The sequence below is a fragment of the Oryctolagus cuniculus genome, chromosome 16 (genome assembly GCF_051225735.1).
Source record: "Oryctolagus cuniculus isolate XC-2025 breed Fujian yellow rabbit chromosome 16, ASM5122573v1, whole genome shotgun sequence".
Lineage (NCBI taxonomy): Eukaryota > Metazoa > Chordata > Mammalia > Lagomorpha > Leporidae > Oryctolagus > Oryctolagus cuniculus.
The window spans coordinates 2049549-2064940 of record NC_142882.1 but is presented as its reverse complement, the minus strand read 5'-3'; the positions used below and the strand labels follow the sequence as shown (position 1 = coordinate 2064940).

The 15392-nt window shown below is 68.9% G+C and overlaps 1 protein-coding gene across 2 annotated transcripts; it reads left to right on the top strand.

Moving 5' to 3' along the window:
- Nucleotides 1-2122: 2122 nt before the first annotated feature.
- On the top strand, nt 2123-11496 carry PLIN3 (perilipin 3). Of its 2 annotated transcripts, none has more exons than XM_051829868.3 (8): nt 2123-2180; nt 3148-3230; nt 4288-4486; nt 4581-4663; nt 6272-6569; nt 7929-8128; nt 9267-9389; nt 10828-11496. In XM_051829868.3, exons 2-8 carry the CDS (start codon nt 3165-3167, stop codon nt 11167-11169), a joined length of 1311 nt encoding a protein of 436 aa, XP_051685828.3. In that variant the 5' UTR covers nt 2123-2180; nt 3148-3164; the 3' UTR covers nt 11170-11496. The 2 variants fall into 2 exon arrangements, with proteins under 2 accessions (XP_051685828.3, XP_051685827.3); XM_051829867.3 differs by having other exon boundaries at nt 10825-11496.
- Nucleotides 11497-15392: the final 3896 nt, after the last annotated feature.

The window sequence follows — 15392 nt, the reverse complement described above, 5'->3', positions numbered from 1 at the left end:
TCGGCGGCAGGAGGCGGGGCTTCGTAAACACTTAGTCACCAACAAGAAAGTTACAACAGGGGCCGCCCAGGTCCCCCCCCCCCCCGCTCTCCCACGCGGGGCAGAGGCCGTGCCAGGTCCCCCCTGCTCTCCCACGCCTGGCCGCCCAAGTCCCCGCTCTCCCACGCCCGGCCGCCCAGGTCCCCACTCTCCCACGCGGTCAGGGGCCGCGCCAGGCCCTCGCTCTCCCACGCGGTCAGGGGCCGCGCCAGGCCCCCACTCTCCCACGTGGTCAGGGGTCGCGCCAAGGCCTCGCTCTCCCACGCCCGGCCACCCAGGTTCCCGCTCTCCCACGCGGTCAGGGGCCGCGCCAGGCCCTCGCTCTCCCACGCGGTCAGGGGCCGCGCCAGGCCCCGGCTCTCCCACGCGGTCAGGGGCCGCGCCAGGCCCCCACTCTCCCACGTGGTCAGGGGTCGCGCCAAGGCCTCGCTCTCCCAAGCCGCGCAGGGGCCGCCCAGGCCCCCGCTCTCCCACGCAGTCAGGGGCCGCGCCAGGTCCCCGCTCTCCCACGCAGGGCAGAGGCTGTGCCAGGTCCCCGCTCTCCCACGCGGTCAGGGGCCGCGCCAGGCCCTCGCTCTCCCACGCCCGGCCGCCCAGGTTCCCGCTCTCCCACGCGGTCAGGGGCCGCGCCAGGCCCTCGCTCTCCCACGCGGTCAGGGGCCGCGCCAGGCCCCCACTCTCCCACGTGGTCAGGGGTCGCGCCAAGGCCTCGCTCTCCCACGCCCGGCCACCCAGGTTCCCGCTCTCCCACGCGGTCAGGGGCCGCGCCAGGCCCTCGCTCTCCCACGCGGTCAGGGGCCGCGCCAGGCCCCGGCTCTCCCACGCGGTCAGGGGCCGCGCCAGGCCCCCACTCTCCCACGTGGTCAGGGGTCGCGCCAAGGCCTCGCTCTCCCAAGCCGCGCAGGGGCCGCCCAGGCCCCCGCTCTCCCACGCAGTCAGGGGCCGCGCCAGGTCCCCGCTCTCCCACGCAGGGCAGAGGCTGTGCCAGGTCCCCGCTCTCCCACGCGGTCAGGGGCCGCGCCAGGCCCTCGCTCTCCCACGCCCGGCCACCCAGGTTCCCGCTCTCCCACGCGGTCAGGGGCCGCGCCAGGCCCTCGCTCTCCCACGCGGTCAGGGGCCGCGCCAGGCCCCCACTCTCCCACGTGGTCAGGGGTCACGCCAAGGCCTCGCTCTCCCAAGCCGCGCAGGGGCCGCCCAGGCCCCCGCTCTCCCACGCGGTCAGGGGCCGCGCCAGGTCCCCGCTCTCGCACGCAGGGCAGAGGCTGTGCCAGGTCCCCGCTCTCCCACGCGGTCAGGGGCCGCCCAGGCCCCCGCTCTCCCACGCCGCGCAGGGGCCCAGGGCCTGCGCCATCGCCACTGCCTTCCCAGGCCACAGCAGGGAGCTGGACCCGAAGCCAGGGCCTGAGGTCCAGCAGTGGGGGGCAGCGACCCCGCTGGAGTCCCGGCTTCGAGTCCTGGCTGCTCCCCGCTCACGCACGCGCACCCGGGGCCATCACGCGTGTGCAGCCCAGCTCCCAGCTTCGCGGGCCGGTCCCCTTTGTCCAGGCACGCAGAGAACACACCAGCAGGTGGAGATCCGTGTCTCACATGAATAAAAACCCACGCAGGGAGCTTCGGGAAGGGGCTGATCAGGACGCCGGACCCGGGGCCCAGCGGCTGCCCGGCCCTCGCCTGGGACGCGGACGTGGTAAGGGGGCCCCGGAGCTTCAGGGGGGCCCAGCGGCAGGCACTGGGCCCGATTATGCGGACTGCTGGGGTGCGGGGTGCTCGAGACCCAGACAGGGGCCCAGGCCCCTCTGCGGGGGGCACAGGTGCAGGGTGCGACCCCCGCCGCCCACAGCCTCAGCGTGGACCCGGGAGCAGCGGCCGTCTGGGGACCCCAGGTCCCGGGCAGCGCGCCCCAAATCGCACGCACCTCCCAGGTTAAGCTCGTAGGAGCCCCGCCCGGGCAGAACCCGCGGAGCCGGCGCGCGGGGGGCGGGGCCCGGAGGGGGCAGCCCCCCGACGTGATTGGGCCCCCGGCCCGTCACTCCCAGGGTGCCCGCCTCTCGCTGTATAAAAGCTCGCCCCGCCCCACCCTGGCAGGAGTCGGAGCTGGCGTGGGGAGGTGGCCTCGCTGACCGGACGTCCCGCTGACCGTGGTGAGAGGCGGGGGCCCCCCAAAGTGCTGGCGGGGGTCCGGCGGCCCAGGGCGGGAGGGGGCGGGGCGAACCCTCCGGGGTGGGGCGCGTTCGGGGCCCCGCGGCCTGGGGAGGGGTCTCCAGCCCACCGTGAGAGTCCCAAGTTGTGTAAGAGGCCCGGGCCGGAAGCCCTCTCCCGCCTGCGCCTGTGCGGGGGCCCGCGAGCCCCCGCCCCAGCTTCTCTCGCGGTTTGCAGAATGCGTGCTTTTTGGCAAACGCAGTTTAATTCCAAGTTTCCCGGCCCCGCCCCGCGCCTCCCGCACAGGGACAGCTCCCACTCCGGGGGTCCCGGGGGCCGCCCCTCTGCTCCGCGCACGGCTGGGCCGCCGGGGCTGGGGGCGGGGACCCCGCGGTGCGGGGCTCGGGCTCGCTTCCCCCCGGTGGGTGTGGCCGCGGGGTTGCGAAAGGGGGACCTGGGGTTACTCCGCTGTGTCTTGGGGCGCGGCTCTTACAGTTCCCTGAATTGAGCCCGAGGACTTGGGGAAGGGCGCGGAGGGGGCGGGAGCAGGAAGCGGCCCACCTGGCCGCTGCCCATCGCGGATCAAGCTCTGAGCCCGGGGACGTGGGTGCGGGCCCCCTCCACGCCCCCACCCGGCGCTCTCCGCGGGAGGTCAGCGGACGCCGTGCGCCTACTGCTCTCGGGGCGTGGAGCAAGCCCCACGCCGCACAGCCGGGCAGGGTGACCCCCGTGCCTGCGTCCTCTCCCCTGGCGGGGAAAGTGGGGGCGCACCTGCTGCCCTGCACCTGTGACTCACCTGCCCGCCGACAGGGGCGCCCTCTGCCCCCGGTTCCAGCGTGGACTCCGAGGACAGAGAGGCCCAGCCCGCGGTCATGGGGTGCCTCCCGCCCCCTCCCCCGGTTCCAGCGTGGAGCCGACTTTCCCCTGGGGGGAGGGGCAGGGCCGGCTCTACCGTGCCGTCTCCTCCAGGGCCTGCCACAGTGACCATGTCTGCCCACGGGACCGAGGCCGATGCCAGCGCGCAGGGGACAGCGGAAGAGCCGGTGCCACAGGTGAGGGCGGGCTGGGAGCAGGAACCGCCCCTCCGGCCCCAGGCCAGGGAGGCTTCCGCCCTGGCCGGCACAGCTGGGGGCCCAGGTGTCTAGCTTTAAATTTGTATTTCTTAGGGAGAGGTATCTCTCGCCCACTACCCGCCCACTACCCGAATGCCAGCAGTGGGAGGGGGCTGGGAACTCCACGCCGGCTCCCACGTAGGGGGCTGGCACCCAGGCGCCTGGGCCTCCCAGGGTGCACCAGCAGGGAGCTGCCCTTGGGGCCAGAATCCAAACTCTGCTTTGACACGTGGTCTCTGCGGCTCCCTGACGGTGCCCCCCGGGGCGCGTCTGAGTGGGGACTACACCATTCCCAGGGGTGGGAAATCGGCCTCTCGGGGCCCTCCCCCCGCCAGGGTCGGCACCTTCCCTCTGGAGGGTCCTTGGGGACCTCCTTCAGGGAAAGCCGGTCCCTGCCGCCCTGCTCCCGCTCCCGGCAGCCGTTTGACAGGTGGCTTGAGAGCCCGGCTCGGCCCGCAGGTGCTCTGTGGCACAGCCCGCTGAGTGACAGCACCGTGTCAGAGCTGCACCTGCTGGTTCCCTCCCGGGTGCTGGCGCCGGGGCCAGGCGCTCCCTCCAGGTCTCTCACGGGGCTGGCCGGGGCCCAAGCACTTCGGCCGTCATTGCTGGCCCCCAGGGGCGACGGCAGGGGGCTGGCTCGGAGGCAGAGCAGCCGAGCCCCAAATGGGTGCTCCAGGGTGCGGCGCCGGCATCGCCAAGGGCACCCTGCTGCACCCAATGTAATTTCCATTACCCTAAGCCGTCGACGTTGGGCAGTGCGGGCCTGGACCGTACTTCCCGTGGGGAGCCACGTGGCCCACTCCCTCGTCCCACAGAGGTCACCTCTTCCAGGAAGCCCTCCCTGACCGCCCTGGCTGTTGTCGCCAGTGCGCGCCGGGGAGGCCGGGCTGGGGGGGGTGACAAGAATGTTCCGGAACAAGATAGCGGGGTGCAGGATGCCCACGTCCCACCCCAGGGCCTGGGCTGGAGCCCCCCTGAGCGGCTTCTCGCCCCCCAGCCCAGCGTGGTGGACCGCGTGGCCAGCCTGCCCCTCGTCAGCTCCACCTGCGACATGGTGACCGGCGCCTACGCCTCCACCAAGGAGAGCCACCCGCGCGTGAAGACGGTGTGCGACGCGGCCGAGAAGGGCGTGAGGACCCTCGCGGCGGCCGCCGCCAGCGGGGCCCAGCCCATCCTGGCCAGGCTGGAGCCGCAGAGTAGGTGGCCTCCCCGCCCGCGGGGCGCCCCCAGACCCTTCCGCCGGCGCCCGGGGAGGCCACGGCACCTGTCCGTCTCGCTCCCTCTCCGCAGTTGCGTCGGCCAGCGAGTACGCCCACCGGGGACTGGACAGGCTGGAGGGGAGTTTGCCGATCCTGCAGCAGCCCACGGAGAAGGTGAGGGGCGGGCGCTGGCTGACACGGCCCCTCCCCCTCCCCGCCCGAACCCGTGGTGGCCCCCGAAGCCCTGTGTGCAGGAAGCACCGGCTCCCGGGCCCCGCGGGCTGCGTGCTCCCCCCCCCGCCAGCGCATGCGCGACTCTCATCTCCACGGCCGCACAGCGGAGCGCGCCGCCTCTGTCCACCTGCCCGTGGACGTTTGGGTCGTGCCCCATCCCAGCTGTTTGCGAGGTGCCGCCGTGAGCACCCGCCCGGGCTTCGGCCGGCCCTGCTCACCAACACGTCCGTGCCTCCGTTCCCCCCGGGGAAGCCGGGCCGGGGCCGGGCAGCCACGTCTCTGCCACCTGTGGGGTTTTTTGCTGTGCTCACGGGCCCCGACAGCCACTTGGTTCATCTGCTTAGTTTTTTTTCCCCCTTAAAGATTTTTTTTGGAAGGCAGAGGGACAGAGACATTTGCCATGCGCTGGTTCACTCCCCAAATGGCCTCGACGGCTGGGGCTGGGCCAGGACCAAGCCGGGAGCTGGGAGCCAGGAACGCGACCCAGGTCTCCCCAAGTGGGCGGCAGGGGCCCAGGTCCTTGGGTCTCCGTCGCTGCTTTTCCAGGCGGGAAGGGAAGCAGGGCAGCCGGGACCGGAAGCAGGCACTGTGGCGCAGGCTGATCCTCCACCTAGCGGCGCCAGCACACCGGGTTCTAGTCCCGGTCGGGGCGCCGGATTCTGTCCCGGCTGCCCCTCTTCCAGGCCAGCTCTCTGCTGTGGCCCGGGAAGGCAGTGGAGGATGGCCCAAGTGCTTGGGCCCTGCACCCCATGGGAGACCAGGAGAAGCACCTGGCTCCTGCCTTCGGATCGGCGCAGCACGCTGGCCGTGGTGCCCATTTGGGGGGTGAACCAATGGAAGGAAGACCTTTCTCTCTCTCTCTCTCACTGTCCACTCTGCCTGTCAAAAAAACAAAAAAGGCAGTAGGGTGAGATGCTCGGCCCCACTTTTCCCCCTGCTGGACGGGGGCACCGAGGGCCTTCCCCGGGGGGCTCGGGACGGCACCTGGCCCGTGTCCGACGTTTTAGCACGAACTTCCAGAATCAGCCCCCAGAGTGCGCCATGTCTGAGATCAGTCTCCCCGCCCCCATTCACTCCTGGGAATTCATTCATTCATTCATTCATTCACACGGCAGAGAGCAAGACCACTCGTGTCTGATGCCACTCCCCAGATGCCCAGAGCAGGCCAGAACGCCATCTGGGTCTCCCCGTGGGTGGCAGGGACCCAGCTACCGCCTCCCAGGGGTGCGTCAGCTCCGGGGCCACAGCTCCCAGGCTCTCTGATGTGGGCCGCGGGGTGCTAACCACCGGGCCCCCGATGTGTTAATTCTCTAGGGCACCACACTTCACTCTGTAGCACCTGCTGCCACGGAGCAGAGGCACAGGGACACAGGGACTGGCCTCAGGCCACGCAGCAGGAAGCGGGCACCCAGGACTGGGGTGTGACCCCCGCCTGCCTGGTCTCAGCCTCGCGGGGAGGTGGACTCCCTCCCCGGCGCCCCCTGGAGGCAGGGTGCAGAGGGCGCAGGCTTTCGAAGGGCTGGTGGAAACACCCACTCCATCCCATAGGTGCTGGCGGACACCAAGGATCTTGTGTCATCCAAGGTGTCGGGGGCCCGGGAGATGGTGTCCAACACCGTGGCCAGCGCCAAGGACTCCGTGGCCACGCGGGTGACAGAGGCGGTGGACGCCACCCGTGACGCCGTGCAGAGTGGCGTGGACAGGACCAGGTCCGTGGTGGCCAGCGGCGTGCACTCCGTCATGGACTCCCGCGTGGGCCAGATGGTGCTGAGCGGGGTGGACACGGTGCTGGGCAAGTCGGAGGCGTGGGTGGACAACCACCTGCCCATGACGGACGCCGAACTGGGTGAGTGTGGCCCCTGCCCTGCTTCCACCACCCCGTCCTCACCAGCAGAGGGCGCCTTGAGCACCTGCGCCCACCTGTCTCCCAGCCAGATTCAGGTCCTCACCCAGCCCTCGCCTGCCCAGCTCCGTCCTCTCAGCCTCTGGCTGGCCCTGCTGCGGCCACGCGGGCCTCCTGCCTCGCTGTGGAGGAGGTGGGAGGCAGCCAGCCCCGGGGACATGTGGGACAGCCAGTGTCCATCAGGGTGCTGAGGGTCAGCAGGGAGGCAGGTAGAGCCGGGTGGGTGCCGACCCGACGGGGCAGGGAGAGGAAAAAGCGGGAGAGAGTCCTTGAGCAGCCGGAGCCCCGGTGCGTGCCCACGTGCGCTCAGCGGCCTGGAGTGCAGGCTCTGGCCAGGGCCCCCCTTGGCCACGCAGGTGCCTGTCCTAACAGACCACCAGGGTTCTCCCGAGGGCTCCGCCCCACGACGTCATCCACCCAATGCGGAAGTGGCTCAAAGTCCCGCCCTCTTCCCTGCCATTCACTCCAGACTGGGGAGGGGGTCTCAAGTCCCACGAGGGCAGAGGCCGCGGCCCGGGTTGCAGGGAGACTTTAAAAGCTTGGAGGAGCCCCCAGGGAGGGTCTCCCGTTCTCTGGGGCTGGCGCTGGCGCCCTGCTGTCAATGGTTTAGGGGTGGTCGTCAGCTCGGGACCTCTGAGTTTTCAAAGTGGGGTTCCCGGGGCTCCTCCCCGACCGTGAACCTGGCCCCTGCCGGGCCCCAGGCGCCAGAAGGGAGGTCTGGGGCTTGAGCACCTGGGAGCAGCGGCCCAGGCGGGGGATGGAGCTGGCTGAGCAGCCGGCCCTGGGCACTGCGGGCAGCCCCGGGCCTGCCCCAGGTCACCGCCCACTGCCCCCCAGGCTGGCCCAGGGCACCGCCCACCGCACCCCCTCCCCGCCTGGCCCAGGGCACCGCCCTCCGCTCCCGGGCCTGGGGAGGCTTAACCGGGCGCGCCTCAGCACCGGCCCCACTCCTGGGGCTGGAAAGCAGCGTGCGCGGTAGTCAGCCCTCCAGTTTCCGGAACTCACCCCCCCCCCCCGCCTGCAGCCTTGCTTCCCGCGCCGCCCTGTGCGTGCGGGTCAGCACCTGCTGTCAATTCTAACAAGGGGTTGGGGCATCTGGTGGCCCCCAGGGTCACACCGAGGGGCGTCCGCGAGGAGCATGCGTGGTGGTGCGCGTGGAGGCGGGCAGGACTGACCTCACGCCCACCCAAGGCCACTGAGTCCCGCAAGACTCCGAATCCCTGGTCCCGCCGTGCAGTTCGGGGCAGACTGGGGCCCGCACCGGAGCGGGCTCCCGCGAGTCCCACCGCGCCTTCCCCGCAGCCCGCATCGCCACGTCCCTGGAGGGCTTCGACATGGCCTCGGTGCAGCAGCAGCGGCAGGAGCAGAGCTACTTCGTGCGCCTGGGCTCGCTCTCCGAGAGGCTGCGGCAGCGCGCGTACGAGCACTCGGTGGCCAAGCTGCGGGGCACCAGGCAGAGGGCGCAGGAGGCGCTGGGGCAGCTGGCGCAGGCGCTCAGCCTGGTGAGGCGGGGCGGGGCCTGTGCAGCGGGGCGGGCGGGGGCTACAGTGGGAGGGGCCTGGGTGGGTGGGGGCGGGGCTGCAGTGGGAGGGGCCTGGGTGGACGGGGGCGGGGCTGCAGTGGAAGGGACCTAGGCAGGCAGGGCGGGGCCCTGGGTGGGGGTGGGGCCAGGGAGCAGGGGCGGGGCCCGAGGTGGCAGCCTCAATGCTGCAGGGAGCCTTCCCCTCCAAAGGCCCTGGTCTGGGCTTGCTGCAGCCGGTCCGGCTCCTCACCCCCCACTCCCCACTCCTCACTCCTCACTTCCCAATCCCCACCCCCCACTCTCCCCTCCACGCTCCGCGCTCCCACTCCCCCTCCCCGCTCCCCCGCTCCCCCTCCCCGCCCCCTGCTCCCCACACCCCTTCCTCGCTCCCCCATTCCCACTTCCCAATCCCCGCCCCCCACTCTCCCCTCCACGTTCCGCGCTCCCCCTCTCCCTCCCCCTCCCCGCTCCCCTGTCCCCACTCCTCCTCCCCGCCCCCTGCTCCCCACTCCGGTCCCCCCGGGCTCACTCCCCCCTCTCCACTCTGTCCACCTGGGCTCCCAGGGCTGCAGCTGCAACTTGGCCACAAAGTGTCACAGCCAAGGCAGCCTAAGGAACGGCCCTGCTGTCCGCGCCCCCCCAGGCTGGACGGCCGAAGTGCAGGCCCTGGCGGCGCCCGCAGCTCCCGGAGCCCGGGTGCGCAGAGATGCTGGGACAGCTCCAGCGAGCGCCGTTAGCTGGGCTCCGAAGCTCCTGAGACCCCGGCTGGGTTTGTTTTCTTGGGCTTCGTTCGAAGACCCCTGGAGGGCACGGGTTCCCAGGAGTTTCTGCACCCACAGCAACGTCTGACTTCACCCCTGCAGACTCCGGGGCATCCTGCAGGGGAGCTGCGGCCCCGCATCAGGGCACAGCCCGGCCGCCTCCCCGGACCGTGCCTCCTCGCCCTCCCCTGTTTTTAAAAGATGTTTATTTGAAATGCAGCGTCGGAGAGAGGGGGAGAGGGAGAGGGAGACAAGTCGGATTTTAAAAGGAGGCTTTCTGGCCCCACCCCCAGGGCGTGGGGGCCCTGGGCCGCCCCCGGGAGCCCCTGCCCCTCACTGCCCCGCGCTCGGCCGCAGGTGGAGACCATGAAGCTCGGAGTGGACCAGAGGCTCGCAGAGGGCCAGGAGCGGCTTCGGCAGCTGTGCGTGGGCTTCAGCGAGAGGCCGCTGCCGGGCCCGGAGGACGCGGCCACGCCGGAGGTACCTGCGGGGGCGGGGCGTGACCTAGGTGGGCGGGGCCCCGAAGTCACCCTCCCCCCCCCCACTACTCCGCCTTGCTGTCTGCCCTGGGCTAAGGGCATCCTCTCAACCGCAAGACGCTGGGCCTGCCACATGCGAGCTGGCTCTCGCCTCTCTGGAGTCTGGAACCCGGCTCCCCCGGCCCCAGTGTCCCCTCGAAGCTGCTCCCCGCCCTGTCCCCTCCACCCGTGCCGTGCCGCCCCGCCAGGCTCTCACTCAGCCCCCACGCGCCTGCCGCCTCCGCAGGACTGCACCGCCGGTGGGCTCCCCGCTGGGCGAGAGGCCGACGTTCTCCGTTCCCGGCCTGCGAGTGGGCTGTAGGACCCTGAGTGTTGTCAGGACTGGGCGAGTTGGGACAGCTCTGGGGCGCAGGGGGCCAACACCTCCATCCCCCAGAGGGCCTGGGTTCAAGCTCTGGCCGCTGCGGGGCTGACCCAGCCGCTGCGCCTGCGCACCCTGGGGGCAGCAGTGAGGCCCACGTGCTGGGGCCCCTGCACCCACGGGGGAGACCCGGGTGGAGCTCCCGGCTGCTGCCCTCGGCCTGGCCCAGCGCTGGCCGTTGGCACATCTGGGTTGGGAACCTGTGGATGGAAGACCTCTCTCTAGCTCTGCCTTTCACGATAAGCGATTGTTAAAAGCGCAGATACAGCGTAAAGGGCACAATTCGTCGGTTCTGAACACACCCACAGGGCGTCGGGATCCGCTTTGAACGTTTCTTCCCCCAGAAAAAGCAGCCCCGGCCCCAGGAGCAGTCACCCCCGGCCCCTTCCTGTCCCCGTGTCCTGTCGGTGTAGCCCCACGCAGCGTGGCCTGGGTGTCCCGTGGTCTTTCCACGCCACCGCGAGCTCAGAGCGCGCTGCTCCCAGCGTGCGTGCGTCCGTCTCCAGGCGTTGGGGTCCTTGGCATGTCTGGCCACGCCCCGTGCCGGTGACGCACCGTCTGTCAGCGGGTAGGTCCTTGCGCGCCTCGGGGGCCTGCGTGCGGCGTGGCGGCTGTTGGCTTTGCCCGGCCTCTCCCGAGGTGGCTGCGCCGTCAGCGCCCTGGGCCAGGGACTGCACACCTGCTGCTCTGTGGGTGCAGGGACCCAGGCTGCCTCCCAGGGAGCTGGGTGAGAAGCACAGCGGCCGGCACTCCACCCAGGCGCTCTGATGGGGGACGCCCAAGCGGCAGCCGGCCATGGTGGGCCGCGTATCTCGGAGGCCCTGGCGCCGGTGACGTCACACACTGAGCCACAGGCCACCCCCGCGGCTGAGCGGCCTAGTCCGGAGCTCAGAGGGCCAAGACTCCGGAGCCAGCCTCAGGGCTCTGCCGCTGGCGCGGCTCTTGCCCGGTTGACCCCCAGTGCCGAAGCCCCGCTGGCCGTGCGCTCGGCCCTGACCTCGCCCCTCCCCCCCAGCAGGTGGAGTCGCGGGCGTTGAGCATGTTCCGGGGTGTCACCCAGCAGCTGCAGTGCGCCTGTGCCTCCCTGGCGGCCAGCATCCAGGGGCTGCCCAGCCAGGTGGAGGAGCAGGTGCAGCTGGCCCGCCGCCAGGTGGAGGACCTGCAGGCCACCTTCGCCGCCGTCCACTCCTTCCAGGACCTGTCCGGCAGCGTCCTGACCCAGAGCCGCGAGCGTGTGGCCAAGGCCCGCGAGGCCCTGGACCACATGATCGAGTACGTGGCCCACCACAGCCCCGTCACGTGGCTCGTGGGACCTTTCGCCCCGGGAATCGTGGAGAAAGCCCCAGAAGAGAAGGCGTAGGGTGAACGCAGAGGGTTCCGGAAGCTCCGTCCCGGCGGCTCCGGCAGTGACCTGGGGGTCCCCGGCCAGGGGCTTGTGCTGAGCCTCACCCGAAAGACGTTTCTAGAACGTTCTAGAACGTTCCTTCAGGGCTCTCATTGTCCGATCCCGCTGCTTTTCCTTCATCAAGGCCCGCAGAGACCGGCCTTTAGCCAATGTACCCGGGCTCCCGGTGGGAGAAGCGGCCTCCCAGGGACGGGGTGGACGTGAGGCTGCGGGCCCTGCTGGCCAGCCCAGGTCACCACCCCGCTGGTCACCTTTGCCTTAATAAATCTCACCTGCAGCTGAGCACAGGCTGTGTGTGTGTGTGCGCGCGCGTGCGTGCGTGTGTGTCCATGTTGCCATAACAACGCACCCTAGAGGGGCTGGGATAGCGGCACAGCCGGTGAAGCCGCTGCCACGCTGGCGGCCCTACCAGAGGTCCAGTCCCGGCCTCTGCCCCGGGGAGGCGGCAGTGATGGCAGAAGGACCCGGGCGCCGGCACCCTCATGGGAGCCCCGGGTGGAGCTCCTGGCTCCTGGCTTTGTCCTAGCCCAGCCCTGGCTACTGCGGCCATTGCGGGGGTGACCCAGCGGATGGAAGACCTCTCTATGTGTTTCCATCTCTCCCTCTTGGTCGCTCTGCCTTTCAAGTAAAAATTGTTTTAAATACCTTAGACCGGGACTGATAAACACAGCATTACCCTGTTTGTGGTTCTGGAAGTTGAAGGTTCAAGTTCCAGGTGGGGGCCCCTCCCTCGCGGTCACAGGGTTCACAGGGTGGGGCTCCGTCAGCCTTCCCGGTAAGGGCGCCCAGCCGCTGGGGCACTCCCCAGAGGCCCTCAGCGACCAGAACTGGGCCAGGCCACTCCCAGGTGCTGGGAACCCAACCCAGGGCTCGCTTGGCTGAGCACCTGCCGCCTGCCCCGCGCCCCCCTGCCCCAGACCCGCATTGGTCAGGAGCCAGAGCTGGATAGTTCCGACGACATCGTGGGCCGCCGGGGTCACCCGTGAGCCCAGCACCAGTCCCCCCCCCCCCCCCCGGCCGCCGGCATTACCCATGAGTCCAGCACTGGTCTCTGCCAACCCCTCTGGGAGTGGAGGTTTGTGGATTCCACCTCCGGCCGCAGACGAGGAAAGAGAAAGTGGCGGGCAGTTGGCAGTGAGGAAGCGACCCTTCCCGTTCCCTTCCAGGGCCGTGGAGCCGGGGCTGCGTTTGGGGAACAGCCTGGCAGCGCTTAGCAAGACCCAGAGCGGACCACCCCCCCCCGCCCCCCCGTGCCTGGGAGACGTCCTCCAACTTCCCCTTCTCTGTCGCCACCCCAGGAAACACCTCTGGGTGAAGCCACCCAGAGCCCCTTGGACTGGTGCCGTCTTCACCCCCAGGTGGGTAGGGAGGGAAACTGAGGCACGGGGCGGCGCTCCAAGAGCCTGCAGCCCTTCGGCGTGGAGGGGAGCAGTGGAAGGGACTGGGACAGCCAGCGACGGGAGGAGGCGACAGCTGTGCTTAGCACACTGAGCCGTGGACGGCCCCGGGCCACTGGTGCTGCCCCAAGATGTGCCGGGGACGGCGTCAGGCTAAAGACGGTCCGGGGGCCGTGTCCGGCCCACTGCTTGAGTTTGTAAATAAAGTTTTATTGAAACACAGACGTGTTCGTCTACAGACCTTACCAGTGGTTGCAGTCAGATGCTGGCAGATGGCAGTCACTGCCCCTCCCCCAGTGAGATGCAGGGCAGGTGCTTAGCCTGGCAATGAAGACGCCCGTGCCTACCCAGAGAGCCTGGGTTCGAGTCCCGGCTCTGGCCCTGACATTCCCCGCTGATGGGCACTGTGGGAGACGGCGGGGACGGCTCAGGTCCTTGGGCCCCTGCACCCACGTGGGAGCCCCGGATGGAGCTCCCGGCTCCTGGCCCAGCCCTGGCTGTGGCTGGCATGTGGGGAGTGAAGCAGCAGATCCGAGCCCTTTCGCAGTCTTTGCCCTTCTCTCTCTCTCTCTCTCTCTCTCTCTCTCTCTCTCTCTGACTCTCACTCTCAAACACGGATTTCAAAATTGATTTGCCCCCAAATAAACTCATTTTTTCCTGCGAGGTATCTGAGGGCCCCTCCCTGTGGACAGCTCCCTGGTGTGGAGGTCACCTCGGAGCTCAGCTGGAACGCTGCGCCTCGTTCACTGAGTGGGGGCTGCTCCCTGGCTGCCCAGCTGTTTCTTTGCCCCTCAGTTTTCCTACCTGTAAAATGGGCACCCACCAAACTGGCCTGAGCCCAGGGCTCCCTCGAGTTGGAGATGGCAGGCCAAACCCAGGAGCTCCACCCGGGTCTCCCACGCGGGTGCAGGGGCTCAAGGACTTGGGTCATCGTCCACTGCTCTCCCAGGCCACAGCAGAGAGCTGGACCGGAAGAGGAGCAGCCGGGACTTGAACCGGCGCCCACATGGGATCCCGGCACTGCAGGCGGATGCTCAGCCCACCAGGCCACAGCGCCGGCCCCTCCAAGGTGTTTGACAAGTGATTGTCTCGTAGGTACTTACAAGCTTGTTTAAATTGTCATTTAAAAAAAAAAAAAAAAAAAAACACAAAATTTACAGTTACGCCCTCATCGCCCTCCTTCCAGAACCTTCTCCCCTGCCCACACGGAAGCTCCGTCCCCAGGAAGTGCTCCCTCCCCACCCCCCCACTTCCTGTCTCTGGGGACCTCCTGGGAGCAGATCCTGCAGGCTGTGTCCCTCTCTCGCTGAGCCCGCCGGCCTCGGGGTCCCTCCACGCCCCAGCTCCCCCTTCCCACACCTGCGAGGCCTTCCCCGTTGTGTTCCCCAGTCAGACAGCAGGTCCCCAGGAGCCACCCCCCTCCGGCCATCTGAACAAACTGGACAAGCTGGACGTCCCGGCCTCCCCGCACTGGGTTTCATGCACTTGCAGAGGAGATGCAGTGGGGCCCCGGACGTCTTCCGGCCGACAGAGGGGTCCAAGGTCATTAACTTTCCTGACCCCTTCCTCCTTAAAAAAATAAATTAATTAAAAAAAAAAAAGTTGGTGGGGGGGCAGCACTGTGGCGAAGCGGATAAAGCCACTGTCTGAAGCGCCAGCATCCCACATGGGCGCCAGTTCCAGTCCCGGCTGCTCCACTTCCCATCCGGCTCTCTGCTGTGGCCTGGGAGAGCAGTGGACGATGGCCCAAGTGCCTGGACCCCTGCGGCCTCGTGGGAGACCCGGATGGAGCGCCTGGCTCCTGGCTTCAGATCAGCGCAGCTCCGACGGTTGCAACCATTTGGGGAGTGACCCAGTGGCTGGAGGACCTCTCTCTCTCTGTAACTCTGCCTTTCAAATAAATTTTTTACAAATTCAAAATTATACTGTATGACTTCTCAGGAATAAATGGAATTATATAATATATATACATATGGAATTCATGTTTGACTTGTGGTTTTTTTTTTTTTTTTTTTTTTTTTGACAGGCAGAGTGGACAGTGAGAGAGAGAGACAGAGAGAAAGGTCTTCCTTTGCCGTTGGTTCACCCTCCAATGGCCGCCGTGGCCGGCGCACTGCGCTGATCCGATGGCAGGAGCCAGGATCCAGGTGCTTTTCCTGGTCTCCCATGGGGTGCAGGGCCCAAGCACCTGGGCCATCCTCCACTGCACTCCCTGGCCATAGCAGAGAGCTGGCCTGGAAGAGGGGCAACCGGGACAGAATCCGGCGCCCCGACCGGGACTAGAACCCGGTGTGCCGGCGCCGCAAGGTGGAGGATTAGCCTATTGAGCCATGGCGCCGGCTGACTTGTGGTTTTAAGAGACATCTTGAACATCCTCCCAGCTCCATACAACTCGGGCTGACCCCAGGACCGGGACACCCTGGGTCCGGGGCTTCCCGGGAAGCAAGTGAGTGAGGGCCCCCGGAGAGTTGGGAACCACCGTGCTCCTGCGCCCCCAAAGCCCTCCAGGATGGGCGGCCCTCACTTTCGCACCCCCGTCGTCCCCCGGACCCGGACCCCGACCCCGACCCCACAGGCAGCCCCCTCCCCTTGGAGACCTTGCTTTAAAGTTGCAGCCCCCCCCCCGGCCCCCGCCCCCAGGTTTGCGCCCCTGGTCTCCTGCTGTAGCTCCCACTCCCAGCCCCAGCATGCAGGAGGTGCTCAGACTTGCAACCAGGCCCTGCCTGCCGAGGGGCCCCCGGGCGGGGCTGCTCGGGGACTTTCCCTGGCGGGCTGGGCAGG